Genomic DNA, 22,847 nt, shown 5'->3' on the forward strand with positions numbered 1-22,847 from the left:
ATGGGATGCGCGCGTCGCTGCGATGGTAGACAAGAATGTGACAATGGTGAAGACGAACTAGAATGCACTGGTAAATTTAAATCCCATCTGTATAATTTTGACATCTATACTATTCGACATGTGTACCTACAATTTATTTTAAATCTTCAATGATATTTGATTATTTTTCCATATCTAATACAGAAATCCTTAACTTTTAAACTTTACTATTCCCTTTCCCTATCCATGTAAAACCAATACAATCGTAATTTTTGGTCCAATCATTTAATTACATTTGTGTATTGAACTTTGAAATTGAATATTGTAGACAAAGATCAGCCTAATTTTTAGACTGGTTTTAATTTTTAGAATTTGTTGCGAAGTCTAACGATTGTGTTATGTGTGATGCTTACAATATCATATTAGTAGTACTAATATAAGCTTTTGCGCTGCGCAATTATGTTCCAAATGTTGGCCATTTGCTATAAACATTTAAAATATGTACTTTTAGACAAATTGTTTTTTTTTTGTATTTTTTTTAGCAATGCGATTGATATATCATGAAAACTGATTTAAAAACAAATGCGCACGTTGTACTATTAAAAACTATTGCGAATTGAGCAATATTGTGAATTGTTAAAACGCTTTTTAATTCATGTTCCTATATATTAATTTTATTATAAGAAATACATACTAAAAAACATCAATTACCAATCGTGGTAATATTTATCAAATTAAATATTCCGTATCAATTTACGACTTACTCGTATTTCTTTTAAGAATGCAGCCACGAGTGCGACGGCAGATGCTTGGATGATAATCTCATTTGCAACGGAGTGCCGGATTGTAGTGACTTGTCTGACGAACTGTCTTGCCCTACCTGCGATAGCCTCGATGATTTCAGGTAACTCTACGAATTAAGCTGTGCTATAAAGCTGTGTCTTATCTATTTTTGAATTTATATTTTGCGAATTTTTTATTTTACTTAGCTTCGCGTCTGATATTGCTATGCAGTTTTCTGAGCTTGCGTGTCAAATGTGTTTACATATTGAATACTAAATATGGTTGATTTGTCGTAGATGTGCAAATGGCGAATGTATAAATATCGCCCATCGCTGCAACGGCCTAAACGACTGCTCCGACTTCAGTGATGAGAAGAATTGCAATAACACCTTGCCATCAACAGGTAGCTTTTTTTGATTAGTACTCGTACAGTTCTTTTAACTTACTGTCGCATGTTTGGTTAAGATTTATTATTAAATTCAATATATACAATTAACAAAAATAACCATTTTAAAGTATTATATGTTATAGAATATTTAAAAAACAATTTTCTAATACTACCAATTTATATTAAATCTATCAACAAACTGCTCAACTATAATATCGATAGTTAAATTAATCAGAATATAATTTTAATTATTTTGTATGGATGGAATTTATCTAGTATTTCATGATAGTATATATATTTATATATGTATTTCTTGTGTCTTTTAATTTATTAAAATTTTTGTGTATAGATGAATGCAACGACAACCAGTTCCGATGCCAGGACGGCACTTGCATCGACATCCAATTCTCGTGCGATGGCAACTACGATTGTTTCGACAATTCGGACGAAGACAACTGCCGTAAGTTATACGAATTAAGTGTTTTATGTTTTTTAAAGGAAATATAATTATTGACGATATTGGACGCATTCTGGCGGAATCCGACTGACTAATCTTCTTATGTTTAACAAATCTTAATAATAAATTTATTCCTTGTGTATAAAAGAAGATTACATTTGATCTGAAAATAGTATTAAGAAAACATTATTATATTTTTTTCGTTTTAAATAACAATGTAATAAACAATTTAGAATAAGCAAAGATTGGAGAGATCGTCAAGCCAACAACAGTGCACCAATTCGCTTTACACTGCCAAAGACAATGGGTGCTTATGATAAAATGTTCACTTGCACTTCACGAAGCTTCGCCAATTTTATAAAGCACCACTACTGTTTTCACTTTACACCAAAATTGTACACTTTCACATATACTATAGATTAAAATCTAATTTTTGTTTGCTTCAAACTTATTACATAACATTCACTTTAGATCACTTTCTTATATTTTCACTTACCATGTAACATGTGATAATAAAATGAGAAATAAGTTTACATATACGATAGAAAATGAAAATACTGTTATATAACCAGTATTTTATATAAGTTTGAATAATAATAATTAACTTCTCAATGAGTATATTAAATAAATATTGTTAGTTGTTACGATAGAGTATTTAACGTAGCAAATGTGCAGCCTGGGTCGTGGAGCCGCCAACACTTCCACCGCCGCCGTGCCACGAATCTGAATTCACGTGTTACGACGGCCGATGCATACCGCATATACTCCGATGTGACAATATATACGATTGCTCAGACTTCTCCGACGAGCAAAAATGTTACCACTCTGGTACAATATACCATTTTGACCCTTTAATGGAATGTTGTTTGCGTCTTGAGCCATGGTCTTTATTATCCCCGAACATAATCATGTTTATTTTGCTCGAAGAGCTCGTTCCGTTAAACGATTCATTTGCTCGTTTTAATAATTTTTCTTTTAAAAATATTTCCACTGCCGATACATAAAACATCTCGTATCTATTTTTTTCTTAGACTATGACAATATGTTTTGATAGAGATATTCAGCGGTGGAATGTCATATGTAGAAAGTTCATCTCAGTTCTAGTTGTAAATATTTTTTTACATAGTTCATTTAATCGATAGAACAGTTACAGACACTTTTTGTATAAAACAAATAATAATACGCTACTCATTGCATGACTTTGGTTTTTTTAAACTGAAAGGTATTTATTATTAATAATTCAATAATTACCGAAGGGATTCATTTGATATGAACTTTTATTACCTTAAATACACTTGTTAGTTACAAAAAAAAACATTATTAACGGTTTTATTTTAAATATTAATGAGATGTTTGTTTATTAATATTATTTAACATTTATATATAATTCTAAATAGGAAAGATCTTCATCATAATAAGGTCGATTTGAAAGGAAAAATATTTAATTTTAATATTTTTTAATGCTATTAATTTTTTTTTCGTATTTATTATTATTCATTCGCATCATGTTTACTATTTATTCCAGATCGTTATTTTCTCTAAATCTCGTTTAAATTTTTAATTATTTAGAGAAATTGAGAAACACCGTATACATATAATATAAAGCACGTCGTATTTGTATTAAAAATAAAACATTTATTATACGGTTCATTACATTTTTACTATTGGAATTGAATGCTGATGCATCCTTGGGGCTGCCTCTTTTTATACAAAGAGATAGTTGAAATTATATTTCCTTTAGGTGGAGACGTGGTCTTCCAATGCCGTGATGAAGGTTCTTTGCGTGCTCCCGTACGTTGGATCAAGGAAGGTGGTAGGCCTTTCAAACCTGGCACTGTTGACCGCAAAGGGCGTTTAGAAATGACCAAAGTATCGGTGAGTGTTGAATACTGTCGATGAATATTTACTCTGAAATTTAAAGTACGAAAGTTTAAATAGATGTATGGATGTTTGTTAACACGTTACTTCAGATCGACTGTAGTAATCTGGATGAAATTTGAAACACAAAAATTAAAATTTGGATTGACGCAAAGGCGTAAATCTTTTAAAATGTATATTTTTTTAAATATAGAACTTTTATTTAATTTTAAATATTTTCAGGTATCGGATAGTGGAGTCTATATTTGTCAAGCACCTGCATATGCCGGCTATCCTGGCTCCGAAGCTCGAGTCACCTTGGTAGTTGAAAGCGCATGTAAGTTTTAGGAAACATTTATTTATTTTGTGAAGAACTATATATACTTTATATTAATTTCTACGATAAACTTAAAACGATAAAATTAACAATGTATTCTGTACCTTATAGCTCAAGCGCCAAAGTTGCCTTTCACACCGTGCAATTTATCTGAGGCAACCTGCGGCAACGGACAATGCATTCCGAAATACGCGGTGTGCGACGGCAAACCCGACTGCGATGATAGATCCGACGAGGATTCCTGCAGTGAGTTATCTTTTCTTGTAAAATAATTCTGTCTTACCTTTTTGTTTTGGAATATGGAACAAAAGTAATTAGTGTATCTGATGTCCCGTGCAACTGAAAGCATAACAACGATCGACCCGACTCTTTTGTGCAGCAAAATTTCTTGAATACAAAAATATTTAAAAACATAAGTTATGATTGAATCTTTTTGGTTGAATATTTGTTCATCATCCCTCTTCACAGTTTCCATTTCAATGGTGCCTTCTATCAACCTTTATATCAGCAAGTACCCCATCCCTACCAATAGATCCCTTCATATTAACTGTCTTTAACTGTAGCAATTGTTTCAGATCTCAATGGTCAATGTGAACCGAACCAGTTCGTGTGTGACAACAAGAAGTGTGTGTTGAAGACGTGGTTATGTGATTCCGAGGACGACTGTGGTGACGGCTCGGACGAGCGCGACTGCCGCGCGGAGCCCGGCCAAGCGTGCTCGGCCGTAGAGTTCGCTTGCGCCAGCAACCAGCAGTGCATACCGAAATCATATCATTGCGATGGTCATTTCGATTGTCAAGATAACACCGATGAAATCGGCTGTGGTAAGTTTTTTATAACAAGTTGCGTGACAGTTCAGTGGCAATGGATATAAACTTTGCTAACTAATTCTATTTTAATTGTAATATAAATATTTACATGTAAGTTATTGTTGTTACAAGTTACAAGAATCTATAGAATTAAAAAAAAGTGAAATATTATACTTAATTTTCTACGTCACCAATATAATGAAAAAAATATATATTTCATCAGCCCCGGTACACGTGAAGCGTCCTCCGGCGCCAGCTAACGTGAGACTGAACTGAACCCTGGAGAAAGCTTGGTTTTGGTATGCGAAGCGGTCGGCGTACCCATGCCGCTCATCTCCTGGCGGCTAAACTGGGGCCACGTGCCCCCTAAGTGCACCTCCACCAGTATCGATGGTGTCGGAACTCTTACCTGTAATGATATGCAGGTACAAAACAACTTTCATTTTCAACCTTATTGCCTGTTCACAAAAAGTTAAATTAGCGTAAACAGTGCAATACTGCCGTCGAGCGCGATGTAAGTGGGAGGGGAAGTCATTGACAAACCTTTTGCTCTCGACTTATACTAATAACATTATCTTTTAGAATCAATTATAATAGTAGACATTTTTCAGCCCGAAGACAGCGGAGCTTACTCTTGTGAAGCTATCAACAGAAGTGGTACAACATTCGCTGCTCCTGACTCCATTGTGTACGTCAACAAAACTGACGTCTGCCCAACTGGATTCTTCAATAGGTACGTCAATGTTTTATAGCACTTTGTTGATATACTCTATCGAAATAGTGTTTAGTTTGTCTGTAAAATATACACATTTTACAATGTTTAATGACTTAAATAATTTCTATTGTGTGTTTCAATCACAAATTTAACTAAATTGCGAATAATTAAATTCTATTATCTCTAAACTGAAAGAAATTTGATAAGAACAAAAATAAAACGTAGTTATTCAGATTTAAAACTATTTCTAGTTCCTATTCTCAGTTTCACAAAATCATTGAAGTATATGTTTGCATAATTTAATTATTTCTTTTAGCGAGGCGCGTTCACAAAACGAATGCATTCGTTGTTTCTGCTTCGGCGAGTCGAATGTGTGCCGAAGCGCTGATCTGTTCACGTACAACATGCCGACGCCGCTCGGTGAAGGCGGCACCCGGCTCATCGGCGTCACACAGACGTACACTGGCGAAGTGCAGATAGCCTCACAACCCATCACTGAACAGTACTATTACCAGTCCATGAGGAATGGAGCCACTGTAAGATTATCACCAATTAAAAAGTGTTAACTAACAACGACCTTAACTTCGCAAAGGTTCGAGCTTCGGTACAAAATAATAACCAGGCTTAGTATCTCATTTGAAATAAGAACGTTAATGATTTTAAAATTTAATTCAATATTTTTAGGCACGTCTTTAATATTCAATTATATATATCATTACACTACTTTTCAGGTTACGAAACTTGATCTAGCCTCATGGTACAAGAGCCCCGACGTGCAGCCTTTCCTTACCCTACCGGAGACATACAACGGCAACCAGCTCACGTCCTATGGCGGACACATTAGATATAACCTGTCGCCTCATTCTACAAGATTTAGCACCGATAGCACACCTGACATTATCATCAAGGTGATTGCGAACTACGTTCAAATAACTTCACTTTCATGTAATTACGATTTTTTTTAATAGAAACGCACACACACACACACACAACTCACTCCTGTAACCCAGATGGGTAGGCAGAGATCACGGACCTCAATTTGGTGTGACCAAATGAACCTCCGCAATCCACTTTTTGCCATTTCGGGAGACGGAACAAGATGGGTGGTGAGCCGCGTCGCCGTCCTTTTCTCCTAGGAAATCACACACATGTGCGGATTGCATCACGATGTTTTCTTTCGCCGTAAGAACGTCGGTTAAAAGTACATATGTAAATCGAAAAATCGAAAAACACATTGGTACATGGCGGGATTCGAACCCTGCAGGACCTGCAGTTTGCAAGTCAAGTGTTTGATATTTTATACATTTTGTTAAATTCGTAGGGCAAGTATCAGAGCCTGATCTATAAATACGATGGAGAAATTTCACGTGGCTCGTACATCGAGGCTCGTCTTACCCCTGGCAACTGGATGAAACCTACCTCAAGAGGACCAGAACGTGCATCTAGGGAAGATATCATGATGGCGTAAGTAGACAAGAAAATTTTGTTCTTCTATTGTAAATAAGATAGGTAGTACTTAAATCTTCTGTCTGTTTTCACTAGTTTGGACAACATCGAAATGATCCTGCTCCGTGCCGGAATCAATAACGCCGGTGTCAATATCATCGATTTCAATTATTCAAACTTTCGTGAGACATTATCACTAACTTATATAGAAACGGCTAAAGTAAGACTAAGAGTCCCCATGCAGAACTCTAAAGAAAAACTTATCATAGTCAGCTTCTTAAACCGTTACATCAAAGAAGAATTTATTGCTGCAGCGCGTGCTGTCAAGGAACTTTCGACGTCAAACTTGGGATTTCACTGTTCACCGCAGCGTGTCTACATAAACGATCATCTCACCGTCGAGTCAAAACAATTATTAAGTAAAGTTAAAGCCATAGCCAAAGAACGCAATTACACATTTGTATGGGTAAAGTATGGTAAAATACATATCAGGAAAAATACCTCGTCGAAAACTATTATTATTAGGAAGGAGACAGATTTAAACAAAATTATTTAAAATGTTATCCATCTTCTACGTTTATCTCCTTACAAGATTTTTATTTTATTTTTGTATTAAATTCATCAATCTGTAATAATATTAACATTTTACAAACTTGGAAAAGGTTTAACACCCCTGCCTCGTTATTGAGGCCTGTAACTGCTCTTTGTTCAATACAATTAACTATCTGCAGCTCGCTCGCGCCCGCACTAATTAATATGCACTTCTATCTCCCATTCTGCTTTAACTCAACGATACCAAAGTTAACAAATATTTATTATACGAAACTAACTTCGATGCACCCACTTTCTATATGCAATAATATTAATCGTGTATTACTTAACTTTGATTTTAAATATATGAATGTTTTTAAAATTTATAATGATTTCTGTACAACTGTTGTTCTAACTTACAGGCGCGTATATCGGTGAACAAAAGTTAAATATTTTTTATCAAAACGTACGGGGGCTAAGAAGTAAAACCGATGCCTTTTTTCGACAGTTGCAATTACATTCATACGATATTATTGTGTTGACAGAGACATGGTTAAATAGTAGTATACTCGATTCGGAGTTCTTTGATGAAAGGTATATGGTATGGCGACGTGATCGTGATTATGACTTGACTGGGCAGGTCCTTGGCGGTGGTGTACTCATCGCAACGCGGAGGGAGTTACTTGCCTCCCCGAACCCACTCTTGCACTCCACAGCCGAGGATCTCTGGATAAAAATTCGAATCAAAAACCGTGACTCACGCGACCATATAACTATGCACATCTGTGTTGTTTATTTATGTAAGCAGAGCAATGGTCTCTCATTCTCTTCGCAACTTGACAATTTTCTGTCGACGCTCAGTGGGACAGTGATCAACAACAATAATAAAACCGACATATTTGTGATATTAGGCGACTTTAACTTGAGTGGAATCCTATGGAGGTCCGATCTCCTATGTTTTAATCCAGAGAATCACTCTAGCCGTGATGAAGTTGCGCTAGTGGATGGGTTATTTACGATGGGCCTAGGGCAGTATAACGGTGTGACCAATAGATATGGTAAAATTTTAGACCTAGTACTCTCGAATAACGTAGTTTCGGTAATTGAGTGTCCAGACCCCCTCGTTCCTATTGACGCCTACCACCCCGCACTACTAATTGACATCAAAGTTAGTTTGTTGCCACCTCTGGATTGCGCTCCAGGAATGCGCTACATTTTCAGTAAAGGAGATTTTGAATCCCTAAACAAGGACATATCCTCAATCGACTGGGACAAAGAATTTGCACAGCGGACAGTTGATGAGTCCGTTGAGTTTTTTAATGAAACCATAACACACCTACAAAATAAACATATTCCCCGTAAGAGAATCAATAATAAATCATATCCGGTGTGGTTTGACCTGCCTCTTATAAAAACCATTAAAGAAAAATATAAATACTTTAAAAAATTTAAGAATTATGGTAATAGGTCAGATAATCTAACATTCAAGCTATTGCGTGACAGAGTAAAAACCATGGAAGCTAAATGTTACCAAAATTATATTAATCGCTGTGAAAATTCTATTAAAAATAATCCCAAGGCTTTTTGGAGTTTTGTTAAAAACTGTTATAACTCGCATACTGTCCCAAGTACTCTTGTCTACAATAATGAATCCTTCTCTGATGGAATTGCAATCTGCGAGGCGTTCTCTTCCTTTTTCTACACGTCTTTTCTTAATCCCTGTACCATTAACAACCAGTCAAAACAAAATGATAATTCAAACTTGCCCTCATTTTCCCAGTCAACATCGCCGCAATCTGATATATGTAGTGTGGAAGTTAAAGTTGACAAAGTGAAAAACATTCTTCGTAACTTAGATCTATCGAAAGGAGCTGGGCCAGATAACATTTCACCCAAACTTCTTGTAAATTGTTCCTCGACTATATCTTTGCCTATTTCACTTCTTTTCCAAAAGTCCCTTCAAATGTGCGTATTTCCTCGTATCTGGAAATCTGCGTACATCACGCCTATACATAAAAAAGGTCCTAAAAATGAAATAAGTAATTATAGACCTATCTCAAAGCTTTGCGTCATCGCCAAAGTCTTTGAAAAAATTGTTCATGAGCAATTATATTCGGCCGTAGCTTCGTCTTTTACTCCATTTCAGCATGGTTTCTTACGAGGGCGATCAACAGTCACAAACCTCACACTGTTCAACGATTTCCTTAGCGAAGCTATGGACAGAGGCGACCAGGTAGATGTAGTTTATACCGACTACAGCAAGGCATTTGATCGTATAAATTATGACATCCTATTACATAAGCTCTGTAATATAGGTATAAGGGGTGACCTACTTCGGTGGTTTTCATCGTGCATTGACAATAGATCTCAGGCTGTCGTACTAAATAACTACATTTCTAGTTGGATTACTGTGCCTAGCGGTGTTCCCCAAGGCTCCTTGCTCGGGCCCTTATTATTTGTGATCTATGTAAACGACATTGCTTCCTGCCTTGAGTCTTCAAACCTATTGTGTTTTGCCGATGACATGAAAATATTTACCACAATATCATCGTTTGATGACATGAAAGCACTTCAGGCCGATCTCTGTCGATTAGAAAATTATTGCGTCACTAATAAACTCGATCTTAACCCTTTGAAGTGCTCGGTAATTACCTATACTCGAAAACGTATGATATTAAATACTTCCTATACGCTGGGTGGTCAAAACCTGCCTAAATGCACAAATGCCCGGGATTTAGGCGTTCATCATGACAGCAATTTGCTCTTCAATATGCATGTTGATACTATTGCCAAAAAAGCCTCCAAGTCGCTCGGGTTTATCATGCGACTCGCTAAATGTTTCACTGAAGCTAAGACTCTTAAAATACTCTACTGTACCTACGTCAGAAGCCATCTAGAGTATGCGTCGCAAATTTGGAATCCCCGATACCATAAATATATTGACAGGTTAGAAAATATTCAGAAACGATTCATTAAGTTCCTTTGCTTTCACCAAAGAATTCCTTATCACTCTAAAGACTACATCTCACTTTGTAAAAAAATTCATTTATTGCCGCTTATCAACCGTCGTGAGACTGCCGATTTTATGTTCGTCCACAAAATATTAAAAAATTATATTGACTGTCCGGAATTACTATCCAAAATCAACTTTAGCGTACCTAGCAAATCCCGTCGATACAATCCCATCATAAGCGTACCGTATGCGTCAACCAACTACAGGCAGAATACGTGTGTGGTGCGTGCGAGCTCCAGTTTCAACATACTGTGCAAGAAGCATGATATAGACCCATTTGCAACTAGTGTGTCCTCAGCGAGGAGTTGCCTTAGCCGAGATTTTTTCAAATAACTTGAGCAGCAAATTTAATTACTTACTTTTATATTTCCTGTGCTGACTGACAAATTAACTAAGCCAATGCTATAAGTGTGGACTTGTAATTAGCTGTATGTTAACTATCTTGTTTATAATACTGTTGTTTTCTAGCTGTAAGTCTGCCATGTAAATAAATAAATAAATAAATAAAATAAAACACTCACGTATATATATCCGGTGTCGTCACCGACTAGTTTCGAGCCCTAACATCGATTTCGCGATGGAATCAGCACAGCATATCAACGTGGGCCTCGGCGCTGCCAGTCTCGTCGAGGAGTGCACGTGTCCACCAGGATATGAAGGACTATCATGTCAGGTAAACTACAAAGCAATGTTTTCAAACTATTTATACAACTGTGTATGAAGTTTTAAAATATCAGATGTTAATTTGTGTTACTTTGGTATAGAAATGCGCTGCAAATTACGTACGAGTTAAGAACGGACCGTGGCTCGGCGATTGTGTCCCGAAGAGGACTTGTCCTGAGGGCACATATGGCAACCCTAACAGCGGATATGAGTGCAAGCCTTGCCCCTGCCCGCTAACCAATACTGGCAACAGATTCGCGACCTCCTGTTCTATAGGCTCCAACGGTGATGTTACCTGCGATTGCTTCCCTGGGTGAGTACTGATAAAAATCACGCCAGCCAAGTCATATAAACTTGCATATACTGTTTTATTGCTACTTTTTCTTTAAAATAAGATTATTTATCAGAATGCATACAGAATTATAAACGATTCAATATGTTTTTTAAAAATACCTAAGATATATTTTTAAATCTCAATGTCATCCAGATATGAGGGCCCGCACTGTGAATACTGCGCGGCAGGCTATATCGGAAATCCGCTGGTACCAGGAGACTCTTGTAAACCCAAGCCTACTGATAACTGCCACCCAGAAGGCACTAGCGTCGTCCGACCGCCTGACGAATGCATCTGCAAAGACAACGTGGAGGGACGCTTCTGCGATCAATGCAAAAATGGCTCCTTCTATCTCTCACAAGACTTCAGGTCGGATAATAATCTAATTGAATCTCATTTGTTATTTGGTCATAATCAGTCGCTCAATAATTCTGTTATCATTACAGACAAGGATGTGCTCTGTGCTTCTGTTCCGCGGTGTCTCAGCAGTGCACAAGCAGCACGAACCTACGCAGAAGAGCGATCACTGTCAGCTTTAATGTACCTAACGTTGTCAACCAAGTAAAAGTGTACTCCAGCGTTCCTTCCAGCAGTGCCGGTGCTATCAGATACAACGCCCCAGTAGAAACGAAACTGCAACCAACCCTATTACGAGGCGAGGTGAACTTACCAAGTGTTGATAGATCAAGACCTGCAATCTACTACTGGAGCCTACCTTCCAGGTACCAGTTCCTTTTATTACTTTATTTGTCTCTTAAGTACTTAACTTATACAACAATAATCAACAATAATTTAAGACACCACTTGCCACTCGAACTATTTCCTAATTTAATGAGCATTTCTTTGGATCCTTCTTTATTCGTTGCTTCTAATACAGTGTTGGTTGGTATTTTGTAAATGTTTAATGAGGACCAATGTATTTCTTATAATATATTTCTCTTTCCAAATAGGACGAATAACAACAATTGAAACAAATAACATTGAAATTAAAAAATAGAGTTGTCATTTGGTATTTTATTAATATAAAAATAGTTCAAAGATAAAATAGTTATCGAATGAATCATCAATTTTGGCTGCCGTACTGTTTCATTGTAAAACATCTAGCAAATGTCTTTTTATCTATTTCCCAGTTACGCCGGCGACAAAGTGACGTCTTATGGCGGGTATCTGAACTATACCATCAATAACGTTTCACCTTATGGAACGAGGAACAATGCTGCCGACATACAACTCATAAGTGTTAGTATATCATTTAACAAGACAAAATAGAATTATCAATCGATGAAGAATTCCCCTGCTGTGACAATTGTATAACATAAAAAACTTGAGAGGTGTGTTGGGACACCCGGATGGAACGAAGTTCCTTTCGATTAATTAGTGAAGGAACCAATGTTTATTCTATGAATAAAAAACTTAAGTCTTCACAAGAAGTACATTTTATTTCTATGAGTTTTCGTTATATATTGTCACGTCGTTGCCATGGTGAAGTAGCGCTCATTCGTCTATAGCAAAAAGTGTCGTGACAACTTTTCGTAAGAATTTTTTCCGTCTAGCCCAATTTCACAACGCGCGATAAGGAACTTCGTTCCAAAAGACTGCAATAAATATAAATGCAAGTGTCACCACAGTGGAATTCTACGTTTAAAATTTACAACATAATTCAATGTTGTGACTGTCACATTCAACATTTTACAGGATGTTACCTTCCACTACTTTGGTAACTTTGAACCAAATAGCGACGGCACATTAACTGCGAGTGTTCAGCTTTTGGAAAAAGGATGGCAGAGGTAAATTTTCTAATATTTATCAACTACACTCGAATTAAGTGTATTTACTGATTTATATAAACATACAAAACATACGGAGGAATTTATGGGTATTAGTGGACTGTATTAAATGAAAGTTCTTCTTCTCTGATATACTGACGCCTTTAGTGCTCTCAGAAGATTGGACAATTTAATCAATTAACAAACGATATTTATACTAGTTCGCCGCGGCTCTGGCAAATGTGACCCTGTGCCGTACCGTTCTTTATCGGGCAGAATTAAAACGACGCCGCGTCTTTCGGCGTAGGCAAAGGATTTACAAAGTATCCCGCCGTTTAGCGGCCCGCTGTGGCGGCACAGGATAAACATTGCCGAACCGAAGCGAAGTCCTTAAACTCTTAAACGTGTTGCGAGGCGAGTTTAAGGACGACACGTGTAACACCCGTTGGTAACTACGTCGCCAACAGTTGTATTACTTTATTAATTTTTTGTATGAAATGGAAAAATAGTAGAAGATAGAGATGGAACTATAAAAGGAAATTTCTTCCTGCTCTGCTCTGCTCCGAAGCTCTCTCAAGAACGTAGCTAAATCTATTCGTCTTTTTCCAGACCTGATGGCAAAGAGGTGTCTCGTGAATACTTCCTCTTGGCGTTATCACATTTGAAGACTATATTGATAAAGGCGACGTATAACACAAATGATGTATCACCAATTTCTACCGCGAGTCTTGAGATCGCAGAGTCCAACGGGAATGGACCTTTGGCCCTTCACGTAGAACAATGCGTCTGTCCCGATGGCTACATTGGTACGTCGTGCGAGAACTGCGCCCCTGGATACACAAGGTAAGTCATATTACTAAACTGAATCTTACCATTAAAAATGTATGGATATACGTTACCAAGTAACACTAAACGGTAGAACAGATTTAGATGAAAGTTGACACATAGATAGGTCTAGAACCGCACATAATAATAATAATAATAAAGCCATTTATTTCCATACAGATAAACACAAAATTAAAAAAATGTACACAGTAACTTACTTCTATTTGCAATATCAAAAAAAAGAATTGCAATCAAAGAGTAACGAAAAATGCATATTAAAAGTTGTAATGTAATTTTAGGAGTATGGAGAGAGGATTCTACTTGAAGTTGTGCGAACCATGCGAATGCAACGGACATTCCACAATGTGTCACCCAGAGACCCGTGAATGTTACGTAAGTAATAATACTATGCTGAAAGTGGTCAATTGATCACTAAAGGAGATCTTCATTGCAAATGTCTAATACAAAATCAATTCAGATCACTTAGCGACTTCCTTCATACAAGTTAATGATGAAATTGTTTTTAGGACTGTGCCGACAACACTGATGGTCCCAGCTGCGAGAACTGTAAACCAGGCTATGTGAAGGATGCTTACGGCAACTGTGTTTATGAATCTTCAACATCACCTTCATGCTAGTAAGTATTACTGTTGCTCAGAAATACGAATAACACTTTCTCACTGAAGAATTACATAGTCATAGCCACGTCACTAAAAGTAGCAAAGACTGCTCGAAGCGTACCGTGTGACTAGGGTTGCCAGGTCGCCAAACCTAATAGCCGGACAGATCAGCCAGTGGGCCGGACACTTGGGTAGAAAGGCCGGACACAACCGTCAGTCGACTCTCGTCGCCGGTGCTCGGCCACTCTCGTTTCCGAAATGTAAAAAGCCTAACAAAAGCCGGACAACCCGGACACCGTTTATTTTGGCCGGACATGCATTCAAAAAGCCTACCTATGTCCGGCTTTAACCGGACGCCTGGTAACGCTACATGTGACTCTAGCAGCTAATTTTTCATATATGAAATTCCTGGAATATAGAATCTAAATATATTTGTATTTTTGTAGCTGTGATCCACGTGGAGCGGAAGGTCCGTGCGACAATTCAGGTTATTGCAGTTGCAAGCAAAACGTGGAAGGCCAGTCTTGTGACCGCTGCAGACCCGGTACCTTCGGCCTTGACTCCGACAACCCTCTTGGCTGCCATTCCTGCTATTGCTCAGGGGCTACTACTGAGTGCCATGAAGTGAGTCTGCACTGTCAACTTATCTAAACATTTACCAATATACTTACAACTAATACGTGACTAAAGCCTATATATAAAAGAAATAATACTTATACCCTACCACAAATTATTATAATAATAATAAATAGGCCTTATAATAAATTAAAAAAATATTATAAAGCCCTTCGTACACAGGGATCTTCTAAAACTGATTATTTGAATCGCTCAGCGTCGCAACTATACAACGTAAATTTCGACGATTTACGTTGCATTGTCTACGATGGGCTTTAGATGTTACCCAGTCCTTTGTATTTTTAATTTGAAAACGTTATTTTATTTTAAAATATCAGGCTACACACTACTCAAGAATTCAGCTGGCAGCGCCAGTGTTCGGCGACAAGGTCGGCTACACTCTGATGGACCTACAAGGCTCCGTGGTCATCAACGATCAGTTCGTCTCTGTACCTATCGAGAGCGAGCTCAGATATGTCTTTACCAAGCCCCCGAATCAGGACTTGTACTGGTCCCTGCCAGTCTTCCCAGGTAAGATAAATACACTTTTAGCTATAATACAATGAAGCAGATCCCAAACTAATTTCTCGACCCTTTCAGGTTTTTTAAATTACTTCTAATTGTTTCTAATTTATTTATACAGGCAACAGAGTATTATCTTACGGCGGTACTCTGATACTCACTCAGAGCTTTGAAACCGGCGGTATACCGGATCAAGGCAACGCTGTTGTCATCTTAGTCGGCAATGCGAGATCTATTTCATGGACTAGTCCCAACCCCATACCATCTGGTACAGCTGTGGTAAGTCAATAAATATTTTTTTTACAACATAAGCACACACCAAGGCGTCATACTGCTTTTGATCACGTAATAATCGGAATAATAGTTTCCAATGCACCAATGTTTGGTAAAGCGTCTAATCAATATTTGTAGTACACAAAATAACTCAAGTCATTTCCTTGTACCAAGTTCATTCTTACTTTGAGTAAAGATAAATCGGGTAAAACCTAACACTGAATTATTAAAATTTAATTCATAATATTTCCAGAGCTACCAAGTGCCTATGCAAGAAAGTGGTTGGTACCTACTGAACACGCCGACGCCTGCCAGCCGTGAAGACTTCATGTACATACTCCAGGACCTCAAGAGGGTCCTCGTTAAGGCTACGCTCTCTCCTAACGTTGCCTCCTCCGCCATCGCCGACGTCTCTCTGGACACCGCTTCTGAAATATATAGCACTGGCTCTCGCCCTGCCAAGGGTGTCGAGGTAACTTAGACTATGAAATATTCGACATAAACAAAGTATCAACTGGCTACATATTTGTACTAATTTGTTTATGTGTTTGTTCCAGATTTGTATGTGTCCGAAAGGTTACTCTGGAACCAGTTGTGAGACCTGCAGGTCTGGGTACTACAAGGAGCCAACAGGACTGTGCAAGCAGTGCAACTGCAACGGCCATGACTGCCAACTCGGTGCCTACAGGGAGGTTGTATGCAACTGCCGACCGCCGTACACCGGGCCCAACTGCTCCACCGTTGGTGAGACTCTTTCGCTCTAACACTGTACTAAAAATAAAATACAACATTGATAACATTATGTGACACTATTTAGGCTTGATCATGGAACTACATCCGAAAATCCGCGACAGCAGTGACTTGAACCCGTTTATGCGGCGGGTCACGTTCACGTGCAAATACAGAGCACCGGAACCTTTGACTATTAAATTTTATTTCAAGGGTAGAGAAATGCTACCCGTGAAATATTACAACGAATCCGAACTCTTTGATGACGGCTGGCGAGGCGAGCACAGTTGGCAAACCGTTTGGGACACGCGGCGTCAGGGAGAAATATACGAATGTCATACAGTAACGGAAAAGGGTTTCACCCTCGGGGTGTTGACTACGTCGTTACCAGAGAAAGGTAGACAGAAGCAGTCGATATTTGTTACATTGTGAACGTCGAACAATTGTCATGCTTTTAATTAAAAACAGTCGTTTTCATTAAGTGAACATATATCTCTTGATCCTCTCTTGTTGTAGTGGATTTCGGAAGCCTTGTATTTTGTCCATGAACAGGGTTTGTTTGTATTGTGACGTCATCAGTGTTATATTGTACGTTGAGTTTATTCGTTTTGCATTTATATTGTGGTGTAAGAAATTTCGTGTTAAATTATTTTTTTGTGACAAAACATATTTTCTTAATCGATTATTAAAGATATCCGTATTATAAGCAATGTTATATCCCTAGGTGGAGAGAACAAGAACGACACCTCGTTGCCACCACCTTCACAATCGACGGTGTCCATTAAGATTGCAAACCCACAAATAAGAATTCAAGAAGTGGGAAGCTCAGTTAGATTTATATGCGAGGCTCAAAGTCTGTACACTCACAATGCGCTACGAGTTAACTGGACCAAGGTCGATGGGTACTTGCCGTTAGAAAGAACCTACGTCGATGCCCGAACTGGAGAGCTTCTTATTACGAACCTTCAGGTCACTGACAGTGGACAGTACATCTGCCAGACCAGCGATGGAATATCCACAGGACAAGCAAAAGCTACTCTTAAAGTACCAGGTGATTTTTTCTGTTTCTTTAATCGACTTTATAAAGTCCGGAGATCAAGTAAAGTAAAACGTTATTTATTATTCCTGATCCTAAATGTATTCTGTATTTCGATTCAATAATTTTAAATTGTTTAAAAAGGTTAATTTAAAATAATTATTGACTATAATGTATTCATTTTTTGTGCTTTCATTAATGGAATAGTTGTTCCTGACTGGGTGTTCTACGCAAAAGGTATTCTATTCCAATTATGTGCGTTGCATTTTCTTAATATGAAAGAAACTCAATAACTTTGCCGTGCAATATCCAAGAAGTTCTTTATTTTAATTTTAATAATTTTCTTTTTTAATTGTTCAGGCAATCCTATGACTCTGCCGATCGTGGCGATCAGACCTTCCTCTACTGATTACTACGAAGGTGATAGGATTGAACTGGAGTGCCAGGTGTCGGGCAACCCCGCTCCCAGCATCACCTGGCAGCGAGCAGCTAACAAGCCTGTGTACAGAGCTTCTCAGTACGACACGTTCTTCATCATCGATAATGCTCTCGAAGAAGATTCTGGAGAGTATAGGTAATTTATACCATATCAAAGATTCCGTCATTGTACTCGTATTTACCAATCTTGCCTCTCTGTCTATTAATAGAACATTGTATCATTTTGCTGCGCTATTTTTCCAGGTGTATTGCTTCTAACTCTATGGGCTCATCAGACAAGTCGGTCGTGATCACAGTGCGCGCTCGCCCATCCAGACCGGTTAGGGAGAAACTCACGGTGTCAGCCTCCGCCGCTAACCTAACCGAGGGCCAGAGCACGCGCATCGTGTGCACGGGCACAGCCAATGTGCCCGCTGGTACCATAGAATGGATCAGGTATTTAAACAACAATATTAACTACTCTGTTTTTTTATTTAAGTTCCATTCTTTACTGAATTCCCTTAATTTACGCAGACAAGATGGTGCTCAACTATTGGAGAATGTGCGATCAGACAACGGAGTTCTGTACATCGACCGCGCGACCACAGAGAACCAAGGAATCTACGTGTGCCACTCGATATCGACCGAGATCGGTCCCGTGCCCATCGTTGTTACCATCATCCCTCTGAATCCGCCCTCGCCCGGTGAAGCTTCCAACATCACCGTCTCTGAGAAGAGTCTGAGGTTACACGCCGGAGGCAGGGGCTCTGTCGAGTGCAATCCTACAGGAAACCCCCTGCCTTTGATTAAATGGACCAAAGTGAGTATTACTACTATGTAACTAGTAAAAAATATACAAAAATATTTCTTAACATTAATCTTAGCAAAAGATTTTATTTTATGTTGTATAGTAAAAGTAAACGTGTCCACAGTATCAAGACAAGTTCGGTGCCGGTGTCAGCCAACGGTACAACTCCTTGCTGGTCTCCAATGCACAGCCGAGTGACGAACGTATGTGAGGGATCTGTCAACGATGAGACTATCGGCATCATATACGTTTATGTTGCCGTTGAAAGTGAGCTCGTTTTACATTACTTTTTAAAGACGAATGATTAACATAGAAATTGCAACGACTTATTCAAACTTACCATACATCTGACTAGACAAGCTGCTTGACAACCTGCATTTAATGCACAAATTAAAATATCTTATTTCGTTACCAAGATAAGATCCGCATTTTTAATATGGTACACTTTAGAAGTAATATTGTGTTGTGTAACAAAGTGACGTTTGTTGTCAGAGCGCGAGGCACCGCGCGTCAGCGTGTGGCCGCAAGGAGAACAGGCGGTCGCGCTGGGTAGCCCATTCATGCTGATGTGTCGCCTGCTGGCCGGTGACCCCGAGCCTGTTGTAACCTGGGAGCGCGCCGGCGGCCGCAGCCTAGCGCCACACGCTCATCTAGAGTCTAATCACGTGCTCAAGTAAGCTTTTATAGGAATCATGAAAATTGGAAATGTTTGTAAAAATTTGCACAATTTCTTTGTTTTTTACCAATTTGTGTATTAGTAATAATTTCATTCCACTTTTGGATATAAGCGCTCATCATCCAAATATTCTCCCGCTCCATATACGATGTAATGTTCGAAATTATTTATGCTAATTATCTTCGTACAGTTTCGAAAAGGTGGACGTGAATGACGAAGGCGAATACATCTGCACGGCGACAAACGATGCTGGCAGTGACCGGTCGAGCACCGTCATAAAGGTCCGCTCCCCGCCGGAGATATTCATCACGCCCAGCGACTACGTGGAGGCAGTACGCGGCGACTCAGTCACCATCGAGTGCCGCGCCCGCGGGTACCCCGAGCCCATGGTCTCCATCAAGAGTAAGTTATGCTAGTAAAAGTATCGATAGTAAATTATCTGTCTAAGAACTTATTGGAAGCGCAAAACAAAATAATAATGAATGAAAAAGCTACAATATTTTTCATACATTCTGTTTCATCAAAAAATATATCCGTAAGGTCTAAGTTTTATATTTGTATTGCAGCGAGCCCGGAGATGCGCGAGGTGGTGCCTCCGTCGCGCGGTATGGCCGTGCTGCGAATTCCGTCTGTGAGCGAACGTGACGACGGCATGTACGTGTGCACCGCCTCTTCCGCCGCCGCTACTATTGACCAGCAGATAATCATTCGCGTCGACCGCGGTGACGGCGGCCTCGGAGATTTTGGTAAGTATTGTTCTTTTACAGTCGCACTCTACCTTTACCATTATTAAATTAAACTAAGCTGTGCATTTTGTGTTACATATATTATTTAACATTGTAGAGGGCAGCGGTGAGGTCGACATAAATGTAGACCAACCTTCAATTTACGAAAACAGACCGTCTAACAGTATCGCCATCGAAGGCAGGGACGCGCGATTAAGGTATACTTTTGTTTGACTTACAGCAACTTTTTTACATTACAAAATATAAAACTATGTAATCCATAAATTTAATATATATCTTATGATCATCGTATTAATAATTTTGTATTGCAGTTGAAAACGGAGTGGTCGTGATGGAGTGGGACATGGGCAGCGGACTGAATGAAGTGCGTATCGAAAACGTTCATGTCACCGATGGCGAACGTCACGAGGTAAACAACAACATCGCATTTAATTCAGATTTTTACTTAAGTAAATCTATCAAAATTATTAAATTATTACTAAAAAAAACTTTTACACACTTACATTTTTCTTTTCTCACTCTACATACATTGGAATTAATAATATGATAAACTTATTATTGTAACAGATTATCGCCAAACTGATGACCGAGAACCAAGCTTATCTCTCAGTCGATGGAACCACTAAGATAGCACAATCCAACGGATTTGCTAACGTTATGAGTGCTGTTTTATTTTTATTAACGTTAGAAACGTCTACATAGGTAAGTTTAGATCTATTATCCACTTTAAGTCCGACTTAATACCGTCAATTTGACTTCGATTTCTCGATCGTTGTTTACTATAATTGGTGAGCAATATTAATATAATGGTTACTGTCAGGTGGTATACCGGACCGTTTGAACTACAACCGGTACCCGGGTCTAGTTGGCTGCATCGAACAAGTCGAGCTGATGGAGATGGATCGTGGCATCAAGCTCGGTCGCACTGCGGTCGCCGGCAGAAACACCCAGCGATGCAGGGAGTCAGTAACATTTTAATACATTCATCATGATTTACATAGCATTATACATACTTATATACAGTAATTATTATTCAACTCGTATTTTTACAAAGATATAATCAAGATGAATCGAGTGAGACATAACGGATTCGTGCTATCTATATCTCTCTCGTTTACGCACTTTCTCGCAAGAAACGGCTACTGAGCTGTAGGGATGTTCAATCAAGAGGCTTTGTATCCATTTTCGGATCGCAATGGATCGTAACACATAAATATCGATTAATTGGATTGATTTAATATCGAATATTAAAGTTTTTTGGTTGACAATCCCTTAAAAAATGTACAAAAATACAACTTAACTAAATACTTAATAAAACACTAATACAACTTATTGAGTTCTTCTAACTATTTACATTTCACCTTTCACCTTTGTGCTAAATATTGTATCGTTTGCACGCTGCATTGGATATAACAGTTCTATGTTCCCCGACGTATATCCATTCTTCGAAGAGATTGAGGTTTTCGAATCTCCCCCAATCTACAACTCAATGTCCAGATCCCAATCGGCCCTGATTTGCGGCATCTGTCTCATTTCTGCTCCGTCCTTTGTTATATTCTTATATATAGCCATTCCTTACTAACCGGGCATCTATACCAATTACTAATATGGATATTCAAGGTATCGTATCTTACATTTATATTTCACTAGCTTTTGCCTGCGACTTCCACTGCGCAGAATTAAAAAAAAACTTAGGAAGTGGCCTATATGTTCTTCCAGACTATAATAATCTACATCTGTGCCATATTTCATCAAGATCCGTTCAACCGTTTTAGACATACATAATTACAAACTTTAATTAAAAAAAATTGTGAAATATTCTATAGGCCAGTGTTAAAATCTTACTAATATTATATGTAGATTATAGCCTGGAAAAATACATGCTGCTAATTACATTTTTGGAACGAAGTTCCTTATCGCGCGTTGTGAAAGGGGGCTAGACGGAAAAAATTCTTACGAAAAGTTGTCACGACACTTTTTGCTATATCACCATGGCAACGACATGACAATATATAACGAAAATTCATAGAAATAAAATGTACTTCTTGTGAAGACTTAAGTTTTTTATTCATAGAATAAACATTGCTTCTTTCTCTAATTAATCGAAAGGAACTTCGTTCCATCCGGGTGTCCCGTGACACCTCTCAAGTTTTTTTTTTCTTTAGAGAGAGTTGCGTGCAACTGCTAGTATTTCCATGTTATGTAAATACTATTTATGTATTTTTGTTTGTGGATTTGTATGTATAGGTATTTTGTTGTCTACTGCTATTTAATGTAATAATTCTGTTATCTAAAACATATAATTTATTTGCAGGTGACGGATCGCTTTAAGGAGATCGACCTAAATAATGTTAATCAATGATATAATGTCAATTTAATGTATTTTCTGCAATTTGTGTACCTACTGTAATCTCTTGCGTTGCCAGCGACTATCTCATGTCAGTTGTTCAAATATATATTTACCATTTTAGTATATAATTAGCTCTCGATTTAACAATCCGT

At 38.1% G+C, this 22,847-nt stretch overlaps 1 protein-coding gene and 1 long non-coding RNA gene across 2 annotated transcripts; both read left to right on the forward strand.

The window, feature by feature from the left end:
* LOC123723078 (basement membrane-specific heparan sulfate proteoglycan core protein) lies at positions 1-20,660 on the forward strand. Its single transcript, XM_045685625.1, is given in 39 exon segments — positions 1-70; positions 760-883; positions 1,059-1,165; positions 1,500-1,610; positions 3,283-3,482; positions 3,708-3,801; positions 3,913-4,047; positions 4,377-4,625; positions 4,896-5,035; positions 5,222-5,343; positions 5,642-5,861; positions 6,057-6,233; positions 6,647-6,789; positions 6,868-6,928; positions 10,881-10,988; positions 11,080-11,291; positions 11,466-11,681; positions 11,759-12,034; positions 12,443-12,551; positions 13,008-13,099; positions 13,688-13,921; positions 14,203-14,296; positions 14,431-14,540; positions 14,970-15,147; positions 15,477-15,669; positions 15,782-15,939; positions 16,187-16,405; positions 16,491-16,677; positions 17,387-17,713; positions 18,059-18,272; positions 18,380-18,571; positions 18,650-18,935; positions 19,048-19,124; positions 19,126-19,190; positions 19,416-19,596; positions 19,790-20,001; positions 20,166-20,345; positions 20,443-20,542; positions 20,657-20,660. Coding segments are annotated over 39 exon segments (6,177 nt in total).
* LOC123723383 lies at positions 20,660-22,836 on the forward strand. Its single transcript, XR_006756720.1, has 4 exons — positions 20,660-20,754; positions 20,913-21,047; positions 21,166-21,307; positions 22,660-22,836. It is a non-coding gene; the product is annotated as an uncharacterized LOC123723383 (long non-coding RNA).
* The last annotated feature ends 11 nt before the right edge of the window (positions 22,837-22,847 follow it).

The sequence above is a fragment of the Papilio machaon genome, chromosome W, assembly GCF_912999745.1.
Source record: "Papilio machaon chromosome W, ilPapMach1.1, whole genome shotgun sequence".
Taxonomy (NCBI): domain Eukaryota; kingdom Metazoa; phylum Arthropoda; class Insecta; order Lepidoptera; family Papilionidae; genus Papilio; species Papilio machaon.